The sequence below is a fragment of the Phragmites australis genome, chromosome 11 (assembly GCF_958298935.1).
Source record: "Phragmites australis chromosome 11, lpPhrAust1.1, whole genome shotgun sequence".
Classification (NCBI taxonomy): domain Eukaryota; kingdom Viridiplantae; phylum Streptophyta; class Magnoliopsida; order Poales; family Poaceae; genus Phragmites; species Phragmites australis.
This window is the reverse complement of record NC_084931.1, coordinates 981,621-1,004,980: the sequence shown is the minus strand read 5'-3', so window position 1 is coordinate 1,004,980 and position 23,360 is coordinate 981,621. Positions and strand designations below refer to the sequence as shown.

At 41.6% G+C, this 23,360-nt stretch overlaps 2 protein-coding genes across 2 annotated transcripts; both read left to right on the top strand.

Annotated features, from left to right (window-relative positions):
• The first annotated feature begins 7,954 nt into the window (after window positions 1-7,954).
• LOC133885390 (membrane-bound O-acyltransferase GUP1) lies at window positions 7,955-14,789 on the top strand. Its single transcript, XM_062325102.1, has 19 exons — window positions 7,955-8,322; window positions 8,408-8,463; window positions 8,554-8,735; window positions 8,815-8,863; window positions 9,425-9,528; window positions 9,629-9,693; window positions 10,334-10,404; window positions 10,755-10,814; window positions 11,188-11,301; window positions 11,698-11,822; window positions 11,913-11,964; window positions 12,428-12,490; window positions 12,682-12,791; window positions 13,195-13,287; window positions 13,383-13,464; window positions 13,753-13,830; window positions 14,120-14,195; window positions 14,290-14,339; window positions 14,416-14,789. Exons 1-19 carry the CDS (start codon window positions 8,220-8,222, stop codon window positions 14,455-14,457), a joined length of 1,575 nt encoding a protein of 524 aa, XP_062181086.1. The 5' UTR covers window positions 7,955-8,219; the 3' UTR covers window positions 14,458-14,789.
• Window positions 14,790-17,374: 2,585 nt separating this feature from the next.
• On the top strand, window positions 17,375-19,385 carry LOC133885384 (uncharacterized). The gene has a single exon (XM_062325095.1). The coding sequence runs from the start codon at window positions 17,752-17,754 to the stop codon at window positions 18,424-18,426; it is 675 nt and encodes a 224-aa protein (XP_062181079.1). The 5' UTR covers window positions 17,375-17,751; the 3' UTR covers window positions 18,427-19,385.
• Window positions 19,386-23,360: the final 3,975 nt, after the last annotated feature.

Below are 23,360 nucleotides of genomic sequence, written 5' to 3'. Positions count from 1 at the left end.
AATAGTGTGTAGGCCCATTGCAGACCATAGCAGCAGCATATATACACCCATTGGCAGAAGATGGAGCAGCTATTCGTCTCTATCGTGCAGCTATGCAGTTTAGAAACAACCTTTTGTGTCGAATTAACTTCTTTATTTTGGGATATTGGAGTAGACCAAATTCAGTGAAATTGAGAGGATCCAGAAGAGATGCTTGTGCTTGTTTTACTAGTGTCCTTACAAAGTAGCCTGTGAGAGCCTCTTGTTCTACTTTCTGCTCTTCTCGTTCATCCCGGACTACTGGATCTGGTTCCACTACCGCAGGCTATTGAAGTATCAGTTGTGTCATGCAGTCCGTGGTCTGTACTGGGGGCACATTCTTGTTCTAAGCTGGCATGATCATCAGCAGCAAGAATAGGAGAAAGTATTCAATCGGAAGTAGGCGCTTGAGTTGAGTTGGCTAATTATATTGTGTGTTACCGAAAGAGCAATTGATGTATAGTTCGATGTGCGTGCATGTTTTTTTCCTTAAGCATATGAGTTGGCTAATTATATTGTGTGTTACCGAAAGAGCAATTGATGTATAGTTCGATGTGCGTGCATGTTTTTTTCCTTAAGCATACTGCTCTCCTTTCCCCCCAGTTTATGAATTACTTCATGTACGAAACTCCGTAGTTTTGACTTTGTATGGTTGCGAACATGCATGTAACACCTTTGGATGTTTTTTCCGCAGCATGAATGCATGATTACCTCAAATTCATACATATGGTCTGTGCAGTGATCCATGTTTCTGTTAGTATGAGTGAGTGATTTATTTTCTACGGAGATTGCTTGCTGACTTGAGTGAGTGATTTATTCCCAGATATGGGCATGCCAGCAAACAAGGTTTTCCATTGTTGAGCAAATAGCAGCACGTCTTAACAGAACACTGGTATTAGGTAGCAAGTAGAAGTAGCTGTCATGGAAATGGCGTGACAAACTCGCACTTCTTGTCTGTTGGGAACGGGGGTCGCTGGTATGCAACCGTCTGTAAGAGGTGAAGCGGCTATTTGAAATTGCATTCGATCTCGCGTGTCTTCTGTGTCTTATAAATATACATCTATGCAGTTTAAGAACAATCTTTTGTGCCTAGTTAAGTTGTTTATTCGGGGGTGTTGGAGTAGACGGAATTCAATGAAATTGAGAGCCTGATGTCCTATGATGTCAGAAGAAAAGGCACGAGGAAGTTGTATAATAGAACATTGACATAATTCTGACATGCTTCAAAAGCTGTTATACCAGATTATCCTGTTCTTTTTCTTATTGGACCAAGATGAAGTGTCGAGGCTATCAAGTAGAACTGCTTAACAATTTGACTTCTTGTTCCCTATCAAGGGGGATGACAGAATGGCATAATTAGTCAACAGAGAATTCAATAAGTTGTGCATATTTGGATCTCCTCAAGTTTTTCTTCGTCTAAAAAATACTGTTCTGATACATCAATCGTTTTGTTTAATTGGTGCAGCTAAATAGGTGTAACTTGTCGATGGGGAGATCTGCTGAGAATAGGATGTTTGCTCTTGAGCTACCAATATGTTTTGATCTGTGAACATCCTATTGATTAAATTTAATATGCGCAGTAGAGCATGGTTGCACCATACTGGATATATTAGTTCTTGTTCAAGTGTTTGTTTATGGTTCATTGGATGGTCAGAGTGAGACGTCTGTCCTAAGAGCTTTGTTTGGTCAATGTAAATAGCTGCAGGTGTTTATATATGCTTCAATCCAGCTCCTTCCATTCTTCTGATGGCTACTGAGAATTCTGCATACTCACATATGCAGTGTACAGCCAGCTGTTAGAACGTGTTCAGAAACTTGTGTTTTCAGACACCTCCGCTCATTTCTGGAGCAGTTGGTGCAATCTTCTTATCTTGGTCAAATGCAAAACCTTGTGCCAATTAACACCTAGCTTAGGAAATTAAACATGTCCCCAATTCTAGAAACTTACCAGGAATGAATGAACCAATGCCATGTTGGTGAATTCATTCTGAACCTAGCCTGACAATTCTGAATAAATTCCGACATTTCTTTCATACAGTGAACTGAAAAGTGTTCCCTAATATCAGAGTATCAGACTAGGGAATTTTGCTACTCCACTGTTGGTCAGGCATATCCTTGTGGCACAGGCTTTGCAAATGCAACCGTAGTTTTCGCGTACACGACATGTAGCACACATGCAATCGTGGTCAAATACCTGTCTTGAAAATAACACTCCAAGACTAGCGGTTTGGCCTCTAGCATTTGCAAAGTCAGACATGAAGCCGGCAAAAACCTTAACCTGATAACCCAACCCATACGTATGTCAAAACTGGCATCCATCACAAGGAAAATGTCTGGTTCAACTCAAGGAAGGAGAAGTGTCGATGAGAGATAGGTGACATGCAAGATGCCAAGGTCAGAATGGAGGCTGCGATGATGCATCTGACTATCCATCAGCCAAAATCTCATGTCCTCACGTCTCTCGCCCGGGAGGCGTCGCCATTGGCTGCTGCGAGTTTGCTCAGGTGTTTGGGCTACCTCTGATGGCCCCTCCAACCAAACCTCCTCCCTTGCTTTCAGAAGGGTCTCGGGAAAGAAACCCATCAGAAAAAAGGTAGAAATGGATAAAATATCGGCAAATGGTGTGCGCATTTGGTGATCTCGTGTGCGTCACTACTCAAGGTACCAGTGTAGCACACCGTGCTGTTTTTTTTTTATGAAAAGCACACCGTGCTAATTTTTTTTAAATATGTACGGAAGAAAATCGATGTCAGTGTAATCTCAGCAGCCCATTAAGTTGATTCAGAGTCCTTGCTTGGCGCAGCGATGTACAGAAAAGGAATAGGAGAATTTGGAATTTGGCAGACGCACGGTTTGGATTGAAAATGAATGAATGTGTGATAAATACAAGGTTTCTCAGAAAGTCTAGCTGATCAATATGAAAAGCACACCTTCCTCCAAAAAAATACGAAAAATACACGAGGAGAGAGAGAGAGAGAGAGGATTGGATAAAAGACACACAATTTGAATTGGTTGTTTCTTGCCCTCAAGATTGTGCACATGTACAGTACAGTTTATGTCTTATCTTGCCATGTTGCAGTTCTTGTTTCTTCCAAGCTTCTTCAGCTACAAATTCAACAAGGAGTGATCGAACGAAAACAAAATGTGGTTGTCATGCTTTTCTTGTGTGCATGCGCATGCTCCCAGCTGATTTGGAGCTGAAAACGGATGGTCAAACTGAAACCCCATCGATCCTTCATATCTTGCAGCAGAAAACAGTAGCAACCAAACCTTCATGGCACGTTCATGAACATTGGCTTGACTCGCACAAATAATTCAGCACAAGTAGTGTTCATGCTGCAAGATATTTGTATACTCCTAGCACCTAGCTACCTTTGCCAAACTGATACTACTCAACTAGTCTGCTAAAGGTCTCTGGTGTACTGCTGCTCATAAACCCTAAAGTCCTGGATGCATGGCTGCCCAATTAATCCGTTTAAACGCAGTGATCAGTACTCCCCCAATTGTTAACGATATTCGGTAGCAATGTAGTATTAACTCGCGGAAGTGTGGACCTGCAGGCTACAGCAAATCTTCCGTGCGCTTAGCCACATGATCAGCATGCTGGCTCCCTCTCGATCGATCGCTTTCTTGAGAAGAACAAAAGAAAACATCCTATGGTATTCCGTGTTCCCTTTTACGACCTATTATTTCGGATAATGAGGTGTCTTTATCTGTCTGTTACATCTTACAGATGTCATGTCGATGTAAACTCTTAAAATATCAAACTACCTATTAGATACCCACTTGCATCCCTATAAGTATACCATAACACATCTTAAAGATCACTAAAAACATAGTCCAAAACTGGAAAAAAGAAATAGAAAAACTTTGAAGCATGCCGTCTACCTCTCAGTGAGCAATAACAACCACGTTACACAGGCAAAGTACCAAGTCTTCAATTCCATCTTTGAACTATATTACGTCCTGTCACTGCAACCTGCACGATATTAGGTCTTTCATTCCATCCCAGATCCTGCAACCATTCGAAGACAGAAACTGTCTTAGATTTAGTCAAAAAATAAACATAAGAAACACTTCTATTCGAATATTAATGGTGAAATAACAGAAAAAACATGATATACTAATATATACTAATTGAAGTGCAACTGATTGACAGGAAATAATGTACACGATTAAGAATTTACCATGAACAAACCTTTAATTGCATTTTATTTTGCAAACCAGGCAGGAGTTCTGTCAAATTCATTAAGACAAGAGAAGAGTTTGTATGAAAAAACAACCACCGCCATACGGGACGGCAGCACAAGCGGAATTACTCACGCCTTGCAACGACATAAAGGCAAAGAAAGAGCAGGAGAGCAAGGGTTAATTGGCAGCAATACAGAGGGCTATGGTCCTTTGAGAAATGTCCTCGACCGTTAAATTGGCGACCTTGTCGTATGGGAGGGATTTATGCTGAAAGACCTTCTAATTTAAAAGCTCCACAGTGCATAGGTGCAGAGATAATAACAAACAACCAAAAGCCTCTGATTTCCATATGCTAACATAGGTCACCACAATCCAAGGAAGAATATAATTAGAGCTTTTTACGGTGGTCCATACTACCTATAAGCAAGAGGTAGTATAAATTTAATCTGACCGTCCACGTGATTGGACATTTCTGTAATTGCAACAATAGTATTAATATTTACCCACCATATCATTGAAGGGCACTGCAATTGTTTTTTTATACCTAATTCCCAAATAATCGTTCAACCAAACAATCAACATTCAGGCCAGTCTAAACATTAAATCTATGAATTTGCACGATATAACTACCATGCTATTTCTTTTTTCCCCAAAATACCCTTATACTACATATATACTCCTCTCATATACTACTCATACTACCTCTAAATAATATATAGTATTCTAACCAATCTAGACCATCTGATCTAAAAAATAGATGGCTCAAGTTCCTCCGAGACCACTGTAAAATTTTTCTATAATTAAGCTCACACAGATATGCACACAATATTTTCATGTTAAGAAGAAAATAAAAGATCACCAACTGATTTTCACCTTGCTTTCCCACGGTCAGCTCAGAATTGTTTAAGATCTTGGATGAATTGAAGGGAGGAGCCGAGGGAGAGAAGGCGCCACTGCTGCGCTGTTTTACCAGAAGAGCAACCCTAAGCCAAACCAAGGCAACAAAAATATGCTACAGAGAATAAATAGTTCTAACAGTTTGTAATTTCCAGTTATATCAAGAACTTGTCGCCAAACCAATAAATTAGAAAAAGAAGGCAGCAGTAGATGAGTTCTAGCTAGTGACAACTGTACACTATGGATCCACCAGGATTTCACCTTTTAATCCTAGAAGTATATAAACAGGAACAACAATTGATTGATTATTTACAAGGTGTGAAGAACACAAACTGGTGATGCATCTCTGCCAAATGTCCAATGAACAAGCAGAGGACATCATATGTGTGTGTCTTTTTATTAGAAAAAGGCTCGAAAATTCCTCTCACTTTCTTAAGCAGCCATGAATAGAATCAGCTGTAATCATGCACAGTCAGTTTTGTGACCACCTTGGTATGACTAGACAATGGATCGAATGCTTTCTCCGGACTTTGCTAAACAATATCATGTTGGGTAGGAGGAGCACAAACGATAGCCGGGCGTGGCGTGCCCTTGGGTCGGGAGGCAAATTAAGCAGGCGGCAGTGAGGGGAGCGAGTTGTCGAGCAGCAACCGCCGAAGATCTAGATCAAGGAGGCGAGCGGCGCAAGACGGCGAGCAGGAGTCGCTAGAGGCGAGCATGCACCACAGGCCGCCGGAGTCGAGCGGAGGCCGCCAGATCAGGGAGGCAAGCAGTCGGTGACGCACAACTAGGGTTTGGAGCGCACGCTAGAGTGACGTTCTCGGCCTCAACGGGGGTTTTTATTTTCCCTTAATTGGCGTGGGTCTCTCCAATCCACGGCCGGTGCAAATTAATTAATCTAAAAATATTCATCATCATCCTTTTAGAGGATCGGTGAGTACCATTTCCATATCTATAACCAAATACACTTTTAACTCATATAGTAATTTGATCCACATATATATCTGGTTCCACTAGTGGCGTGAATCGGTTCTAAATTCATGTTGATCCACGACTTGCCAAACAAGATCTTTAAGAATGTGTTTGGTTGGAGTGTGAGGTTGCATAAGATAGCGTAATCTATATTTTTTTTATTGGATAGTATGACCTAATTTTTTTATATAATGAATCATTAAAAGAAACTTATTTTTTCAACAAATAACTTAGGACTGAAAATATTTTTATAAATTAGTACATCATATAAGAAGAATATTAGTGAATTTTTTTATATTTTAAAAATTTATTTAAAATATTAAAAGTTACTAGAATTTATAAAAGTATGTTTATTTGGTGAATTTTAGTTAAATATTGGCTTAGTATTTTTGGATAAAACCAATTAAAATGAGATGCTACTGAGCTATAATTTACTTATAAAAATATTTAAAAAATTTAGACCACTTTTATACTTAAAAATAAAATCGAGAGTTAAATAAAAAATATAAGTACACATGTATAAGTCAGAATGGCTTCTAGCTAGTTTTCTTTGAGTCTGTTTGTTTTAGGCTGCTTTTGGCTTTTGTTTTTATCAGAAGCTTAGAAACCAGAAATCGAAAAAAAAGAGTTTGCTGAAAATTAGCTTCTGAGTAAATAAATTGGAAGCTGAGAAGATAGCTAAGAGTAGTTTTTTTTGAGAAATAGTGCGTTGAGAATCCAAAAAATTATTATAAAATCTAACAACTAAAATCAAAAATAACTTTTAAAAAAACCAAAAATACAGTGTTTAAAAAAAAAACCAGAAACAAAGACTAAACAAACCTACCCTGCACGAGCGCGGGGCACAGTTACGGACGTGGATGACTTCGTCAGGTCTTTTTCTGGATCGGCTTGTCCAGCATCTTGACGAATATTCGACGGGTGCAGTCCGCCTAATCCATCCACCAACCATAAAAAACTGAGATGGAATGATCCTATCCACAGCTCGTCCCGTGAATTTTTGATTGGTTGGATGGACTCAAATGGAAGATGGTCATTTATTTTTCGTAGCGTTTGGTTGGAAATTATTTCCTCGGATGTTGGACGGAGCCATCCGGGCAAAAACATACGCACGGAGCCATCAGGTTGCCTTCTGCCGGTTGTTCTGTAGCATTCGTAATTGTTTTTCATCTAAATCTCAATTTTATTTGTGAGTGTAAGAGTAGTCTATTTTTTTTAAATATTTTCATGAGTAAATTAAAGCTTATTAGCAACCTATTTTATTTAGTTTGATTAAAAAACCTGAGTCTATACTTAATTAAAATTCTCCAAAGAAACATACTTTTATAACTTATATCAATTTTTAATATCTCAAATAAATTCTAAAAATATGAAAAAAAATCATTAATATTATTTTTATTTTGATTTATTAATTTATAAAATAATTTTTCAACCATAGGTTATTTATTAAAAAAATAAGTTTCCTTATAATACTTCATTTATATGTATTTTTATCATTTCACGTGATATTCTCTTTTTAATTAAATTAAAATTAAAATAAATTCAAACATACACAAATTCATCCAAATATTTATGAAATGCATCTAAATATGAAGTGATCATTATATCCACTTTAATAAAAAAAAAACAGAAAACTAGCTCATCCTATCTACTATAATTCCTTCAACCAAACAAAAAACTAACTTATCTCATTCATTACAAATAAATAAAAAATTAGATATTAAATAAATATAGATAGCCCTGATACATTCAACATCGCCCTCCAAGCTATCGCACCATAAGTGTGATGATTCGGTGGGCCCACTGGGCTGCCCAGGTAGGGAAAAGGCCACAGGGTGGCCGTATTACTGCTCGGGAAGCGGATTTTGAGAGTACGCTTTCACTTCGAACGCTGATGTGAGGTATCTCTGTGACGGTGCAGATCCAACGGCCAGGACCACTCCTCCCTCGCCCCCCACGCTTCGCCGCGGCCGCCGGCGTCCTCCGCCGCCGTTTGACCTAGGATTATTGGATCTCGGTCCCCCGCCACCTCTGCTCTCTGATTCTCCTCTCCTCTAGCCGGGAGGCCTTCTCCTGATCTCTCCCGTCGCCCACTCCCATTCCCCACGCTTGGGCTGACGAGTTGGAGGTTGCTGGCGGAGATGGGCGGCGTGCCCTGGAAGCGCGTGGAGCTCGCCGTTCTCCTTCTCTACGCGCTGGTCTTCTACCTCGTCGTGATCCGGAGGTCGCTTCGCCTCTCACACGGTACCCAACCTTCTCCCCTCCCGTCACCTCTCCTATCGCCTTCTCAGCGCGCACCGCTAGCCTCACAGCTGCTTCGTGGTTGCAGATTACGCTGGGAGGCTCTACGGCTTACGTGCGGGATCACTTGCGGGTCATCTGAATGTGAGTAAAATTCTTCTTGTTTTAGTCAGCGTTATGTTTCGCCTCAAGATCGAGGAGCTGCCCGCTTGATTTCTTTGTCCTCCGTTGCAGGACGTGTCTGATCCTCAATGGAGAAACTTCCGCGGAAACTTGCCCATTCTGACCGTTGTAATGGGAGCATTTCTGATTCTAGTTAACACATTGCGATACTGCTATGGCTTGAAGGGGCGAGGGACAGCTTTGTTGTGGCTGATACTCTCCTTGAGCTATTTATGTTATCTCCACGGTGCTTGGTATGCAACCGACCAGATCATTCTGTTTTGCCTTTTTCTCTATTATGTAAATGTTCTAACCTGTTTATCTCCGTGGCAGTGTTGCCTTCATTCTTCTAATTTCATGGATTAATTACTCCATAGTGAAGGTCAGTGCATGCATGTTGCCTCACTGCTGTTTGGACTTCAAATTGTGTTAATCTTTGTTCTCATATTTGTGTAAAAAAATAGAAATAGTGTTAAAAGAACGCTTACACGGAGGAACCTGATCCGCTTCTCAGTTCAGTGGATGAAATTTTTGAAATGCAGACTAGCTTTGGTCTTGTTAATAAAACCAGCATCAGTGCTGGATCTCTTTTGGAAAGCTATGGGGTCCAAATATGATCTCAATTTCAGGAGGACTGTTCCAGTGATTGTATTTGTACGCATAATATCGAGCATGTGAAGACAATGAAAGTAAATATTTCAAAGAAAGAGGACATACTGTAATGTTTAAGTTCTTTTAAATCAGTGAATTTTTGAGTCATTATACCAGTGCTCAATGACGCTAGGGTTGTTATGTCATTATCATTAACCAATAAGTGACACCATTAGTTGAAAGCAATCATAAGGGTGGTAGAGTCTAAACCAGTTTCGTCTTTTCTCTGTTGTAATTTTGATTAATGGTGTGGCTCCAATTTTATTGTTGAACACAGTTTTCTCTTTTGTAGCTATTTGCTCGATATAAGTACTGTACTGGCCTCATTTGGAGCTTCAACTTATCTGTTCTTATTCTTAACCGAGTCTATGAAGGCTATTCATTCTCATATTTCGGGTGAGACTTTTTATGCTGCTGTTCTGCATTTTAAGATTTCTGTTTTAAAGATGTCTTTTCCTTTTGTTTTTTATGAGATTTAACTTTCATACCCAAATAGGCAAAAGCTGGCATTTCTAGACAACTATCGGGGTACATTTCGATGGCACATATGCTTCAATTTTGGTATGTTTCTCCTTACATTGTCTTGGTTTGATGGCACCAATGTTTACACATTGAGTTGTTGTTTGTAGAAGCTTGTTTCTCTCATATTCGTTGGAGGTGATGAAAGGACTTATAGCATTTTTATGTTGATTTGAAACCAGGGGGGAAATTGAAAACCAGTGCCTTCAGATATTTTTGAAGGCATGTTCTCATACATGTTCCACAATCAACTGGGAAAAATGCTTATCCTAGTTGATAAGAACATGTTCCCAAAATATCATAACCCCATGGTTGCAATAAAATCAATGAAGTAACAAACTGAAGTTACTGAACCACGCGTGATACTCTTATTTGCCTTGTCAATGCCCACTTTCATTCTGATTGATTTTGTAAGATCAGGTGCCATATAACTGGATTCCCTCATATAGACAACTATCTTGCAACATGTCCAAAGTTAAGACATAATGTATTGTTCCAAGTTGCAGTAGGCTTGATCCATTTTTGACTTGAGTTTTTCTTCGATATAGTTAATTCATCATTGGTATTATGCTTTTTCTATACTCCGCGTGTGTGTTTATGTCTCATCTAGTTTGCACTAGTTTACTTGATGTAATATTGTCGAACTCTTTGTTTTTATTCTCCTTTTGATTTTGTGTGGCAGTGGTATTACGAATGATTAGCTTTGGATGTGATTACTGCTGGGCGATTCACTCTTCTCATTTTGATCACAAGGTATTATGTTCCTTGATGTTGACGACTTACTTTTTTTTTCTTTGTACCTTATGAATGCAGTATCAGATCATTCATGTTTGACATATCTGGTCTGTCTAGTTGACATACTTACTGGATCAGAGTGTATGTGACCATCTGATCACGTCCATATATATGTCGTCTTTCAAAACAATATACAGAATTGATCTTTTGTAAATAAGTGTTGAACACAGTTCTCTTGGATATCTATTGCTCTACATTTTGTTTTTGACCATATTTTGATATAGTTACAACCGTTGACATACCAGCTTTCATATGCATGGAGCACTGTCTTATACTGGAGTGTACTAACATGAATACTATCGGTACAGAAACATATGCAGCGATGTCAGGTTTGCAATTCTGGCAAGATATGCTACATTGCTTTGCAGGTATTCCCTGTACCAATTAACTTGTTTTAGTTTACAGTGATGCTATTGCTCTAATGGGGTACCATGGTACACGATAGACCCACTGTTAGTTTTGGACACATGAAAGATGGTTCAGTTTACTGCAAATTTAGAGATGTCGATAATTACTAGACATCTCCTTCTGGGCACACCGATTTATCCCTTTTGGGATTTACACGATGATATCTTCTATGTTGTCTGTAAAATAGGTCTTGTCATTAGTAATCTTTTTCACTATTGTATATGACTGTTGAATTTGAGACTTTGCAGCTATTCTATCTTTAGCTATTCCTTTATAAGGTGTACTATTTTCGATCTTTGTATCTTGTTATAAATGTTGCACTGTTCCTGGCAGGAGAAGGGGCTCAGTGTTGACAGATACACATTCCTAACATATTTATGCTACTTGACATATGCTCCACTCTATATTGCTGGACCTATTGTTGGATACAATGCATTTGCAGCTCAGGTTGGTCTTTTGCCTTAGTATTTTTTTTTTATTGCAGATGAGTTGTTAAGTTTCAAGCTGAAAGCAGCAGAAGTAGTGCTTTCTTGAATGATTTTCACATATGAGTTATGCTTTCTGAAATGAAAATAAAACACACTCAACATGATTCTTAGGTTATTTAGTCAAAACAATGCTTTCATATGAAATGTAAGTAATGTATAGTATCGTAACTTAAGGGTAGTGATATAACATGGTGTATTGCACCATGTCAGTTTTATGTGTTCTTGTGCTGTTGTGCACACCCTTGATAGCTTTGAAAATTCTATAAAGGAATTGGTAGGCAATAGGATGATGGCAGCTGTTACTGTGCCAATGAGTTACAGATACTAACCTGTTCTTGTTGTAGCGATCTTGCAGTTAGAAGTAGCTCAGAAAAATTATTCATTTGCACAAATATCTTGGTATGGCCTGAGGTGGATCTTGAGTTTCCTTCTTATGGAATCCATGACACACTTTTTCCACTACAATGCCTTTGTAGTTAGGTACTTGTCCTCTTTATATTATATTATTTTTTTCCCTTTATAATGGTTACTTCTGTATTCCAAAATTTTAATTAAATATTCTGATGACAGCCGATTATGGCAGCAGTTATCGCCGTTTGAGATCTTCATCATCAGTTATGGGGTAAGATTATAGCATACCTTCTCATAAAAGGACCACATTGTATTATACATATTAGATTATAGCATACCTTCTCATAAAAGGACCACGTTGTATTATACATATTAGATTGGTCCAGTAAATGTGCTCCGGGGCTTTATTATGAGTCGTCACTTATGGAATTTTATCCGTGCTTCCTTTTCAGTCATTATGCATCAGTTGATATTTCCATAAGTCCTTGTTATTTCTCTTTAATTATATTAATTTGTCGCCTGCATGTTAGTTGTCGCCTGTATTTTTGTTTTATGGTTGTCTGGGTAGGTTTCGTCTTCTACTTTAATAAGTTAACTTGCCTGATGTTTCTGTTCTTTTTTTTTTTAAGTAAGCTGATGTCTCTGTTCTTAGCAAATATATTGGATCTGCTTTATTTGCTTAGTTCTTTTGGTTAATAATCAGTGCCATTGACTTCTCACATTTTTCGATACAGGTGTTAAATTTTATGTGGTTGAAATTCTTTCTTATTTGGCGCTACTTCAGGTTTTTTTCACTGGTAAGTCAACCTTAAAATTCTGTATTCAGGCATTCAGCATGCTCCATTTTCAGTCTTGTATGTTTTACTTTCCCTTGAACAACTGTTTATATAGATATGAGATGAATTTGGTGCGAACACAACTTCGTTCTGATATCAACATCTATTCATGTTATTCTCTATATGTTTTAATGTTGAGCATTTCATTGCAGGTAGGAGGAGTTGAGACACCTGAAAACATGCCTAGGTGTATAAATAATTGCCACGACCTGGAGAGTTTCTGGAAAAGCTGGCATGCTTCTTTTAACAGATGGTTGGTCAGGTCTGTGTTACAGTAGGCTGTTTAGATACCTTAATGAACTCTTGTGTGCTACCACACATATGGCTTGAGGCATGATTCTGTTGTGTCTTGCTATCTGTTTTCCCCCTTTCACATGATATATAGTCCACCACTTTTCGCTTCACCACTCTTTGATTTATACATCTGGAAGGTTGCAATAAATCTATACTATTTATAAAAAGTATATACAATTCGATATATAATTTTAGGCCTAGTTACATGATATTATTGATCCCAATGAATTGAACTTGTACATAGAGTATGTACATGCCTATATCAAGGTACATATGTAGCCAATATACAGGGCGAAAATATATTGCCATTGATAGTCCTTAATTAAGTGTTTCTTTCTTTGATCAGTCTAAAGGTGTCTCACTTGTTGCAGGTACTTGTACATTCCTCTTGGTGGTTCTCAAAGAAAGCTACTTAGTATCTGGGTGATATTCACATTTGTAGCTGTCTGGCATGATCTGGAATGGTAGCTTCTGCAAAACCTAAAATCGACTTGCATAGTTTGTCAACATATCCGTTGTGATTACTTACATTGTTCCATTTGATTGCTTTCCTAAACAGGAGACTTGTTTCATGGGCATGGTTAACTTGCTTATTTTTCATTCCAGAAATATTGGTCAAATCTTTGTCCAACAAATTTAAGGTGAAGTTTTTCACAGAAATGTGATTCCACAGACTCTACAGTTTGCAAATTTTAGTGGCATTTACTTGCTGCTCTTGCAGTTTGTCTGCTTGCTTAGAAGTTGTTAAGAATCTAGTTTATATTAATTGCGGATCCAACCACTCGACACCAACATGATATCAAGATACTGCAGGAATGCAATTTTCTAAGATGCATATATGGATATTTCGGCATTCTTGCAAAGATGCTTCATGGTAATTTATCAACACTAGTAACTAATACATTTCTTTAAAAAATATTGTTTTGCAGGCAAGAAGTTCCCTTGAGATGTTCGTTCACCGTGAGTTCAGAGCAATTGCCGGTGCTGTGACAATCAGCTGCCTTATGGTACGATTTATGTTTCTCTCAGTGCACAGATAAATTGGATGCGGTCATTTTCTCTTGATCTCCTATTGGTAAAAGAATTGAAGATAATGAACAAATAGATATCCAGGAAAGAAAAGAGAGACTTCATAGCATCACTCATATATCTGTATTCAAGGGCAAATTCAGATGGTGTCGAGTCCCTTTAAGTGTCATGATTTTTCTCACAATTTCAGACATTGAGGAATTTCAGCTGTACACTAGATCAGTCAGTCATTGTGAATGCTTCTTCTGACATGTTCCATGCACATAGGTGGCAAACCTTGTCGGTTACGTTGTTGGACCATCTGGGATCAAAATTCTGATTTCGCAAATGCTTGGGGATGATGGTGAGTTGCAAGTTCACAATTAGTACTTGTAAAGAAATTCATTCAGCCAACTATACATGGTCTTTGTAGGCTAAGACATGTTCCCGTTTTGCAGCTCTACCTGTCCTTGCATTTATCTTTACCTCGTTCTACGTGGGCGTTAAGGTGATTATTTGGCTGTTTGCAAAGCAATTTCTTTCAACTTTGGGCCCTTTTTCTCACATCTGGTGAAATTTTGCAGCTTATGTTCCATGTACGTGATGCTAGCAAGAATCAAGGGTGATGGGCCTGAAGAGCAAGGATCCGGTTTTAACTGTGATCGAAGATACAGTGAAGACAATTGGCTTCCAATTTTGTTGGCTCTGTTTAGTTAACACAAACAGACGGCTTGTTAGTGTTGGCATCCGGTTTTGGTATTTTGCTATAGACTAGGGCTAAGGGCTCAGTGATCGGCCTGATGAATGACCTGGAGCGTTTTGCTTCTAACTTGTAACCACGATTTCTATTCGGAAAATTGTTGCATATGTAGAAATCGTTGCAAATATGATGATTCAATTCAACTGTGATGGGATGTAATCACGATTTCTATTGGGAAATTGTCGCAAAGGTGATCCACTTGGCTGAGCTGTGTATCCGGAATGAACATTCAGCGAGCTTGAAATTGCGTTGAGGCGCAGGCCCAATGCACATTACAATCATTCTGGGCCCCTTCGCGATCCTTTGGACGAATAACTCATCAGTCAAACTACGGTAGATATCACTAGCTATATTATATATAGATGATCTTTGATAGTCCTTCACCAGTAACCATTTGAATTAGAGAAATCAATGAACTTGATGGACGCTTATGTGAGCGGTAATTGCCTGTGTTGGTCACAGCAGGAGTCCGATAGATGATGTGAAACTGAATGAGCCCTTGAAATGATCGAGAAACCATTCTTCTACCACACAGTGCGCCGCATGGAAAGCCGAGCCCTTTGGTATTTTTTTTAGCGATTACAAGGTGACGTATACGTGAGCGCACACCACACTTATATAACTGCAAAGTGCATCCATATCATATATTTACGAATAATATCGTTCAAAACTCACATGTGTAAATCATAGGCACCAACGAATTTTGTTGACGCGGAAGAATGCTACATTAAGGTGGTAGTAATAAACAAGAAGCAGTACTCAAGATGTGAAAAGTGCCTTTCTGTCGTGGTCGGCAATGGTCGACGGACGAACAGTCATCAGTTGATCACTCTGACACACCTGCGTCCTGTTGCCCTACCGTCTTGGTCTTGGTCTTGGTCGTTTCCTAGCTGTTTGTGGCCCGTTTGCTCTGTTCTGGTGTGTTGGGCGCTTGCATGCTCGTCCCTGTTTCTGTTGTGTGGTTTGTGTCGTTTTCTTTGCCTTTTTTTCTTTTCTACGGGTGTGCCGTTCGTATTTTGATCTGTTTTTCTTCTATCTTAATATACGTAGCTCTTTTACGTATAAAGAAAAAACACCTAGCAAGCCGATCGATGGACTCCCGGTCGCCGGAGCAGCAGCAATGACCGTCGTCTACCGCCCGATCGATCAGCGCCACGTACCACGCACATTGCTTCCATACGTATCCGTATGAGTAGCAACAACGATCCCGCACATATTTGTAGCGGTCTCTTTTGCTTCCTTGAAGTATGGACTAAGGTAAGGCTGCAAGAACATGTACGTGCAGCAGAGCTAGCTCGAGGGTCAGAACAGAATACTCTGTCATGATGGTGTCTTGTGCAGACATTGCTAGCTGTTGGTCTTCACTCTTCAGACTTGAGCGTCGATCGGCCCCTACTCATGCGTGTGTGCGATTTCACAGCATTTTTTTCTCGATCTTGGTCACTTAGCGCCTACCAGCCTGCTGCTACGAGTAGGGCACATCACCATCGATCTGCCTTTGACGATGGAGAGTGATTGTTACAGCATGTCTGCTGCACTGGTCGCTGCCGAACTGGCCGGCCGGCATGCATGGTGACCACAATGATAGCTCATGCATGTGTGCTGCTCTTGATGCATGCTCTGATCGATGGGATGGCATGGACATTCGATTAGCCCACCTCGGTAGCCTAGTGCTTCCTTGCTCTCCGTGTGGGTACCGTATTACTTGCTTGTTTATCTCATCAGAATCAGACTAGGATTACTTGCCGCAGGGCAATCAGGAGCACATTGTTGAATACTACTTGTTAGGTTTTTATTTTGCTCCTGCTGTTGTTGGTGTCTATTCTTCCTAACCTGAAACATTCTGAAGAACATTAAGCTAGCATGATTACTTTTCTACTTAAATTTGTCCATGAAAAAAGTTTCCTTCGTAACCTAGCACATGACACCACCGCCACAACGCAAACAGGTTCTTGTCCATGCACGCATCCATTCTATGCCCCCACGTCAGAGATTTTACCTTTCTCAAGACAAAGAAAAAAGAACTCACTATACCGCATCAAACCTGATCAATTCATTGGTTGTGCTGTTCATCAGAGACAAGCTAATCTCATGCCATCAAGAAAGGAAGCTAGAGACCTGTTGCTTTCAGTGCTGGGAAATCAGTTGGAGTGTACCGGACTTGTCACTACCCTGCTGCTCCTTTCCCTTTCCTGCCCCCATGTCCATGACCTTTAGCCAATTGATCAGTACCACTAGCTTATACTAGCCTTTTAGTGTACTGCCCTGTCCCTAATTACAGCCCATTATATAAGCAGTGCTTCATTAGGTGTAGCAGTAGTAGTATTTGTTAACAGTAGGCGTGGCCCTCGGAATACGCACCTGAATATGCGCATCACTAGTCCTTTAACCACAAGTTTCAATCATTTCAATTCCATAGCTGCTCCACGCGTGCCTCTGTCTAGCTGTCTGTGTTTATTGAACTTGTTGACAGTATTGCACCATCGAGATCAGGGTTATTCGTACTTCCATGAGCTGAACTTTTATTCTTCCAAAAGAAAAAGAAAAACTCAGGAACGCACTGAACAATTGGTAATTGTCTAGGTGATACTACTATACTAGTACATGTCCACAGGTAGCAGAGAAGACCCTAAGAATCCATAGTAGGCTACCTTCCTGTTTAAATTCCTACCAAACCACAAACGATAACAACCCAATGTAGCATGGATCAACCTTGATTATCATGTTGGTTAATGTCAAGTTTCTGACAATATTTTTCAGAGTGCGCGCAGAAGGCCTCAGAATTTGACCGAGCAGGATGGCACGGCAACCATAAGCAGGAGCAGCTGCACTCATCACATGAGAGTAAGTGAGTGACCACGATCATGATGCACATAATTCTCGCAGCAAAAAACGCAACACCTTTCCTTGCAACCAAAGACAAGCACTCTCCTTCTTCTCCCTTGAACCTGTCTGTCCCTCACATGCACCCATGTCCTTCAGTCCTGTCTCAGTGTCCCTCTCTCTTATATACCCCGCAACCACATCGAGCATCTCCTACTCTCCACAGCTACGGCTGATGCAAGAAGAGGTAGGCTAAGCAAGGAGAGTGATTATAGTACGTTGAACAGCTTAAGCAGTAGTAGCTAGCTGGCGAGCTAGGTAGGTGGCCGCGCCATCAATGGCCGCCGGGTGCAAGGCGGCCATCGGCTGCGTGGACGCGCGCGCGCCGGTGCGGGCCAGCTACGTCAGCCTCTACAAGTGGCCCGAGTCCGACGCCGAGTTTGTCAAGTCGGTGGCCATGGCGCGGCGCCAGGGAGGCCAGGAGAGCCCCGCTGCCAGCGCGTGGTGCCACTACAACAGCAGCAGAAGCTGCAACGGCAGCGCCAGCATGCGCCGCGGCTGCAGCGGCGAGCTGGCGGCGGGGTACTGCAGCCCGCGGGTGGTGGACAGCTACTCGTGCCGGCAGATGTACCTCCGCAGCTACACCTTCTCCAAGAAGAAGGAGACCGTGCCCGAACGCACGATGGCGTGTCTCGGCCGCGTCAGGGAGCGCGCCGCCGTGTTCCCGTTCCTCCCGCAGCGCGGTGGGGGATCATCTGACGCAGGCTCGGTCGGCAGCGCGAGCAACATTGCCGGCGCCGGCGGTCACGGCGCGAGCAGAGACAGAGAGGACATGGGACGCCGTGGCAGGAAGGCGAGGAGGAGCCGGAAGAGGAGGAGGAAGAAAGGCTGCGCCGTGGTGAGGAGGCTGCAGGAGGCGTCGTGCGGCGCGGTGCGCGCCATCTCCCGCCTCCTCCTCGCCTGCACCACTAGCGTCGACGTCGCCGACGGCAGTGCGCAGCCGTCCCGTTGAAAATGTCACATGTGCTGCCATCCTCTTGTGCATGCATGCATGCATTCTGCTTTAGCTTGTGTCAATTTTCGTATGCCTGGCTGCTGGTAAATTAAATTAAATTTCTCTCGAGCTGGAGTACAGTTGCAAGCAGTAAATGTAACCTGCAGTAAATCATGGACGCAATCAGACGACCGTACGTATTGTAAGTTAATCAATTTGATCTTGTGTTATTTATTTGGCATATATATACAGCTGCTATTGTTCATGGTTACTTCAGAGTTCAGACACTTCAGTTATTTATTTGGCATATATATACAGCTGCTATTGTTCATGGTTACTTCAGTCAGACACATCAGTCTTTGTATTGATCCTGTTACTCCGAAATTACCACTACTTTTTCTTTTTCTTTCGAAAAGAGACATCACTACTACTTGCCTGCAGTTTTCTGCAGAATACTTGACTTTTGAATTCAAGTTTCAGAAACGATGTGCATAATAGAATATTTGTGCAGTAGTACTAGCTTTACAAGTTCCCAATGGTACTTTTAGACCATTCGATAAAGCAAGAAACGGTTGAGATCCTTAGCTACCACGTACAGATTTTGGTGGGACGGCATGTAGGCAGATCGTAGATCAAGTTACTTGAGAAGAAGAGCAGGTCCGGATGAAACAATGTATCAAGTTACTTGAGATCCTAAGCTACCATGTATTGATTTTAGAGTCTACTGCAGCTTACATTTGGTCACTCAGATATTTCTTCATCTGCTTAGTTACAGATCAGAATCAAGCTTTGATATTCTGTTCAAATTGTTGGTGCAAACGGCCTGATCAAGCTGGTACCCATGCATCAGAGATTGTGACATGCACACTGACTGCTGATCACTACTACTATTTACTACACATGTGGCCATATAAACTATGGCGCCTTGATGAAAACGACCTGAAGCTGGTAACCGTAAGTGATCGTGACATGCGCGCATTCACTACGCCATGTAGCATACAAGCCTTCATTGGGGAGCTCTCCTCATGTAAATTTTCTTGTAGAGTGATTTTTTTTTTGAGAGAGTGATTTTTTAAGTAAAATTTATAGATGGAGTGATTCTGCAGGAGAAATAGATCAATGGAAGCTGATTTTTTTTTCAGTTCTTAATATCTAGTTCATTTCAGTGAATCACTCATATAGAATTACTTTAAAAAATAAAAACTGTAAATTGTCGTTTGACAGATTTTCTAATGCTAATTTAGGAGCTCAAACAAATAGACCCATAAACTATGCTAACGAGCTATCTGGAACGAATTAAGGAGAGACTAGGCAGATAGGCGCGCTATGCCACGCCTGTACAAGTGGTTGTATCATCCGTTTTTTATTATAAACATTTATAGATCGCAATACGAAAGTATAAGGAAGGTTACATGGTATAACAATATAGTGTTACACTGATAGCGTCAAGTGCTAATGTATATTGTAGTTGGTACACCGTATCATTGACGGTTTTAGAAAAGAACGGGTAGCGGGTTATCACGACTGATTCATATAAAAAAACCAATAGATGACTGCTGGTTTTTTAATACAGCCGATAGTGATATGTGATCGGATCCAAATTTTATTTAGAATGCAATTTTGCTCTCGGTCAACGCGTCCGGAGCTAGCAGGTTATCTCTCTCCCTTATCTCCTCTCCATAAGCACTCTCTCTCCCTTATCTCTTCTCTATAGGCGCGCGCTCTCTCCTTTATCTCTTTCATCCACATGCGCTTCTCTCTCCCTTATCTCTTTTGCTTCTCTCTCTCTCTCCAGCGGAGCCCAGCGCAAGCACCAGCCCTCTTTTCCCGCAGTGCCTCTCCTCCCGTGGTGGGTCTGCATCGATCCTCTCCTCCCGTGCTGACTCTCCACCCATGGCGGGTCCGCACCAGCCTTTCCACTCACGGTGGATCTCCTTTCGTGGCGAGTTCGCATCGGCGTTCTCCTCCCGCGCCGAGTCCATGCCAGCTCTCCTCCCGTGGCTGGTCCGCACCAACCTACTCCTCTCGCGCTGGATCCGTGCCGACGTTCTGCTCCTGCGGTGCCCTCGCCTTTCATGCATTGGCCCTCTTATCCTGCGGTGCCCTCTCCTCTCGTGCGCTGGCCCTATCCTCTCGCGGCGGTTTTGTGCGGGGTGGCGCAACCTGGCGCTGACGGAGCGACGTCACGAGGCGCGGCAGAGCAGGGGTTTGAGGATCTCCGTGCGTGGGTGGGTCGGCGGTGGTAGCACATGGCTGTTTTTGTGATGTGGTGGTGGCCTTCGTGCCACTGCATTTCTGCGTGCAGCACGTCGCAGTGGCGGGTTCCACGATGGCAAGCATAGAATCAGCAGCGGCCGCATCTTCGTCCTCGATGGCAGCAGTACCCATGCGAGGAGGGCGGTGTCCTCGACGGCAGCAGTGAATGTGTGTTGTGGCAGCGGCCTTCGTGCCGCCACAATTTTCTATACAGGTTAAGGTTTTCTGTGTAGGTTAGGGTGGTGCGTCGGGCACGACGGCGGTGACGATGCGAGAGGTTGCGGGTGTGAGAGGCGACGTGCGAGAGAAATGTGGAAGAAGGTGGTAGTGTGCATGCGTCCATGACGACAGTGACAAGGCTCGTGGCGTGGGGGCGACGACGACCAGGTGCATCCATTGTGACGGTCTGGCGTGTGGACATGTGTGCGTCCACTGCGGTGGTCGGGGGTGCATCCACAGTGGCGACCAGGCATGCATCCACAGTGACGGCGGTCGGGCTCATGTGGCGTGAGGCATGCGTGATGGCGGCGGCATCCACGCGTGAGCGGCGGCGGATTGTCCTGCGTGGCAAAACAACCGGCATGTGCCGATTCAGGAACTGTGCTCACGAGCCAATGATTAGTTAAAACGTGGCAATAGGCCCCTTTTGTGTCGAGCTAGACCGACTACTGGGGTTGGTGGAAATCCAAGTTGAGTAACCGTGGTCATAGTTGAATGAGCGTTCCAGTAACCAGGTCTCGCCTGTCATAAGCTTGCTACAGGAAACTACAGTAGCTCGACCCCCTAGGAGCACGCGGAGGCCTGGACCTTTAGTATACAGTATATATTCCAATGGTCGAGGTAAAGAACCATATTCAACCAGGCACTATGGTCTCTGGGATGCGACTTTGTCGCTCATATTTGTGCAGATGTATCCCAGCTCTGTTTTGGTTGTACGGTTGCTTTGAAATGAAGGCAACAGTCATGCATCTGCCGTTCAGTTGGCGAAAAAGTGTGACCCTCAAAAGAACAAACTAGGTACGTTCTATATGTACGCTAAGATCATATTCCGTACATGTGGTGACATCATAAGTGAAATCATTATAGTGTTATTACATAATGATATAGTTTATTACAAAAGGACCCTAGTTCTTAAAGAAAACACTAGGATAAGCAACCAGCGATAGCGGGTCTTTCATCATCTATAGGTGTTTTTTGGAGGAGCGCCAGCCTAGAACATGGTCTCTAGGTCGAAGCCTTCCTCTGGGAACTCCACTTCATCACCATGGTCTGAACAACAATTGGTCACAACAGAGAAAATGGGAAAAGAAAAAGAGTGAGTACATAGAGTACTTAGTAAGTGTGGGAAAGTATGATATGAGCGTTTAAGATAAGGAATGATTGACACTGTTTATTGCAACTAAGCCATTCTAACTTAGGACTCAATAAGACATAGCAGTCCTATTTACTAGGTGTGACGAGAATACTTAAAAGATACAGCTCATTGGATTCCATCTGACTACTAAACTCACTAGATATTCCATATCTAGCTACTAATTCATCGGGTCACCCCCACCCGACTACCAAAACCAATCATCCAAGATTCTCCACTAATCATGAAGAAGTCTAAGCTCGCTCTTGACCATGAGCACAACTAATATATCAGTTTTATGCTATACAGAGGTTGCACACTTTACCCACGAGTCATGATTCCCGTATTGCTTCACACTTTCGGGGTGTAGAGCCTAAGTCTCACTACAAGGCCTTTACAAAGCGCCTTCTAATCTGTGTACGTTCATTAAGGTTTCACCACTAACAGGGATTCCATCAACTGCAGAGATCCCTTTTTGTACCACACAATAACCAATTGGTGCATATAGAATAAGAAGGACATCTAATTAATTGACCAGATCGTACCCAAATAAGCCTCGTGGTCGTGCTATTGTGCCAGATTACATGTCTATGAACCAATCCTTTGGATCTAAAGTAGGTACTCGCACATTACCCAATGCGCGCACAACATCCATACCAACCAAACCAACCTTCTTAGATCCCTACAATCCATATTACTATAAATGATTACCCAATCCGGTTAATGTTGCATAGAGATTAACACTTAAACCACCCAACTTGACAACACACCTAAGCAATTCTAACCACGACATCCAAACTCCAACATTGGCGACAAGGAAAATCTGAAAAGTACTAGTAAACGCTAAACATGGGATTCATATTGACAAGCATGCAATAGAACAAATAAATGATATACTTTCCTACAATGGGGTCAATATGATCAAGGACACTTGCCTTCAATAGCAGATTGCTCACAAATGTCTAAGGCCTGCTCTTGCAAGTTCACACACTGCTCATCTTCTATTGCATTCGCGAACACCAAAAACAAGCAAGCACAAATAACTAAGAACAATACACCAAATGATAGCAAAGTGCTATACAAAGCCTACTAATATAAAGTACAGGTCGCTACAATCGCATGAGCGTAAGAATAATCTAAAACAGAGCTATAATAGAAAAGTTATAAGGGCTTTAAGCTACAAGAGGTCTTTCTGTAAAAGAACATGGACTATTTGGTAAAAATAGAAAGTCTAGGGACTAATTTGTAATAAAATAAGATTTCTAGGGGTATAAATGTAAAAATAGGAAAGTCTAAAGGCTTTAATGTAAAAACAGTAGCTGACATAGGCATTTTTGTGAAAATA

Excerpts from the sequence above, each read along its gene's own strand:
- LOC133885384 (XM_062325095.1), top strand. The coding sequence starts at position 17,752 with ATGGCCGCCGGGTGCAAGGCGGCCATCGGCTGCGTGGACGCGCGCGCG.
- LOC133885390 (XM_062325102.1), top strand. The coding sequence starts at position 8,220 with ATGGGCGGCGTGCCCTGGAAGCGCGTGGAGCTCGCCGTTCTCCTTCTC. Across the intron at positions 9,529-9,628 it reads TATTCATTCTCATATTTCGG|GCAAAAGCTGGCATTTCTAG; the intron begins GTGAGACTTTTT and ends ATACCCAAATAG. Across the intron at positions 11,965-12,427 it reads TCTTCATCATCAGTTATGGG|GTGTTAAATTTTATGTGGTT; the intron begins GTAAGATTATAG and ends TTTTCGATACAG.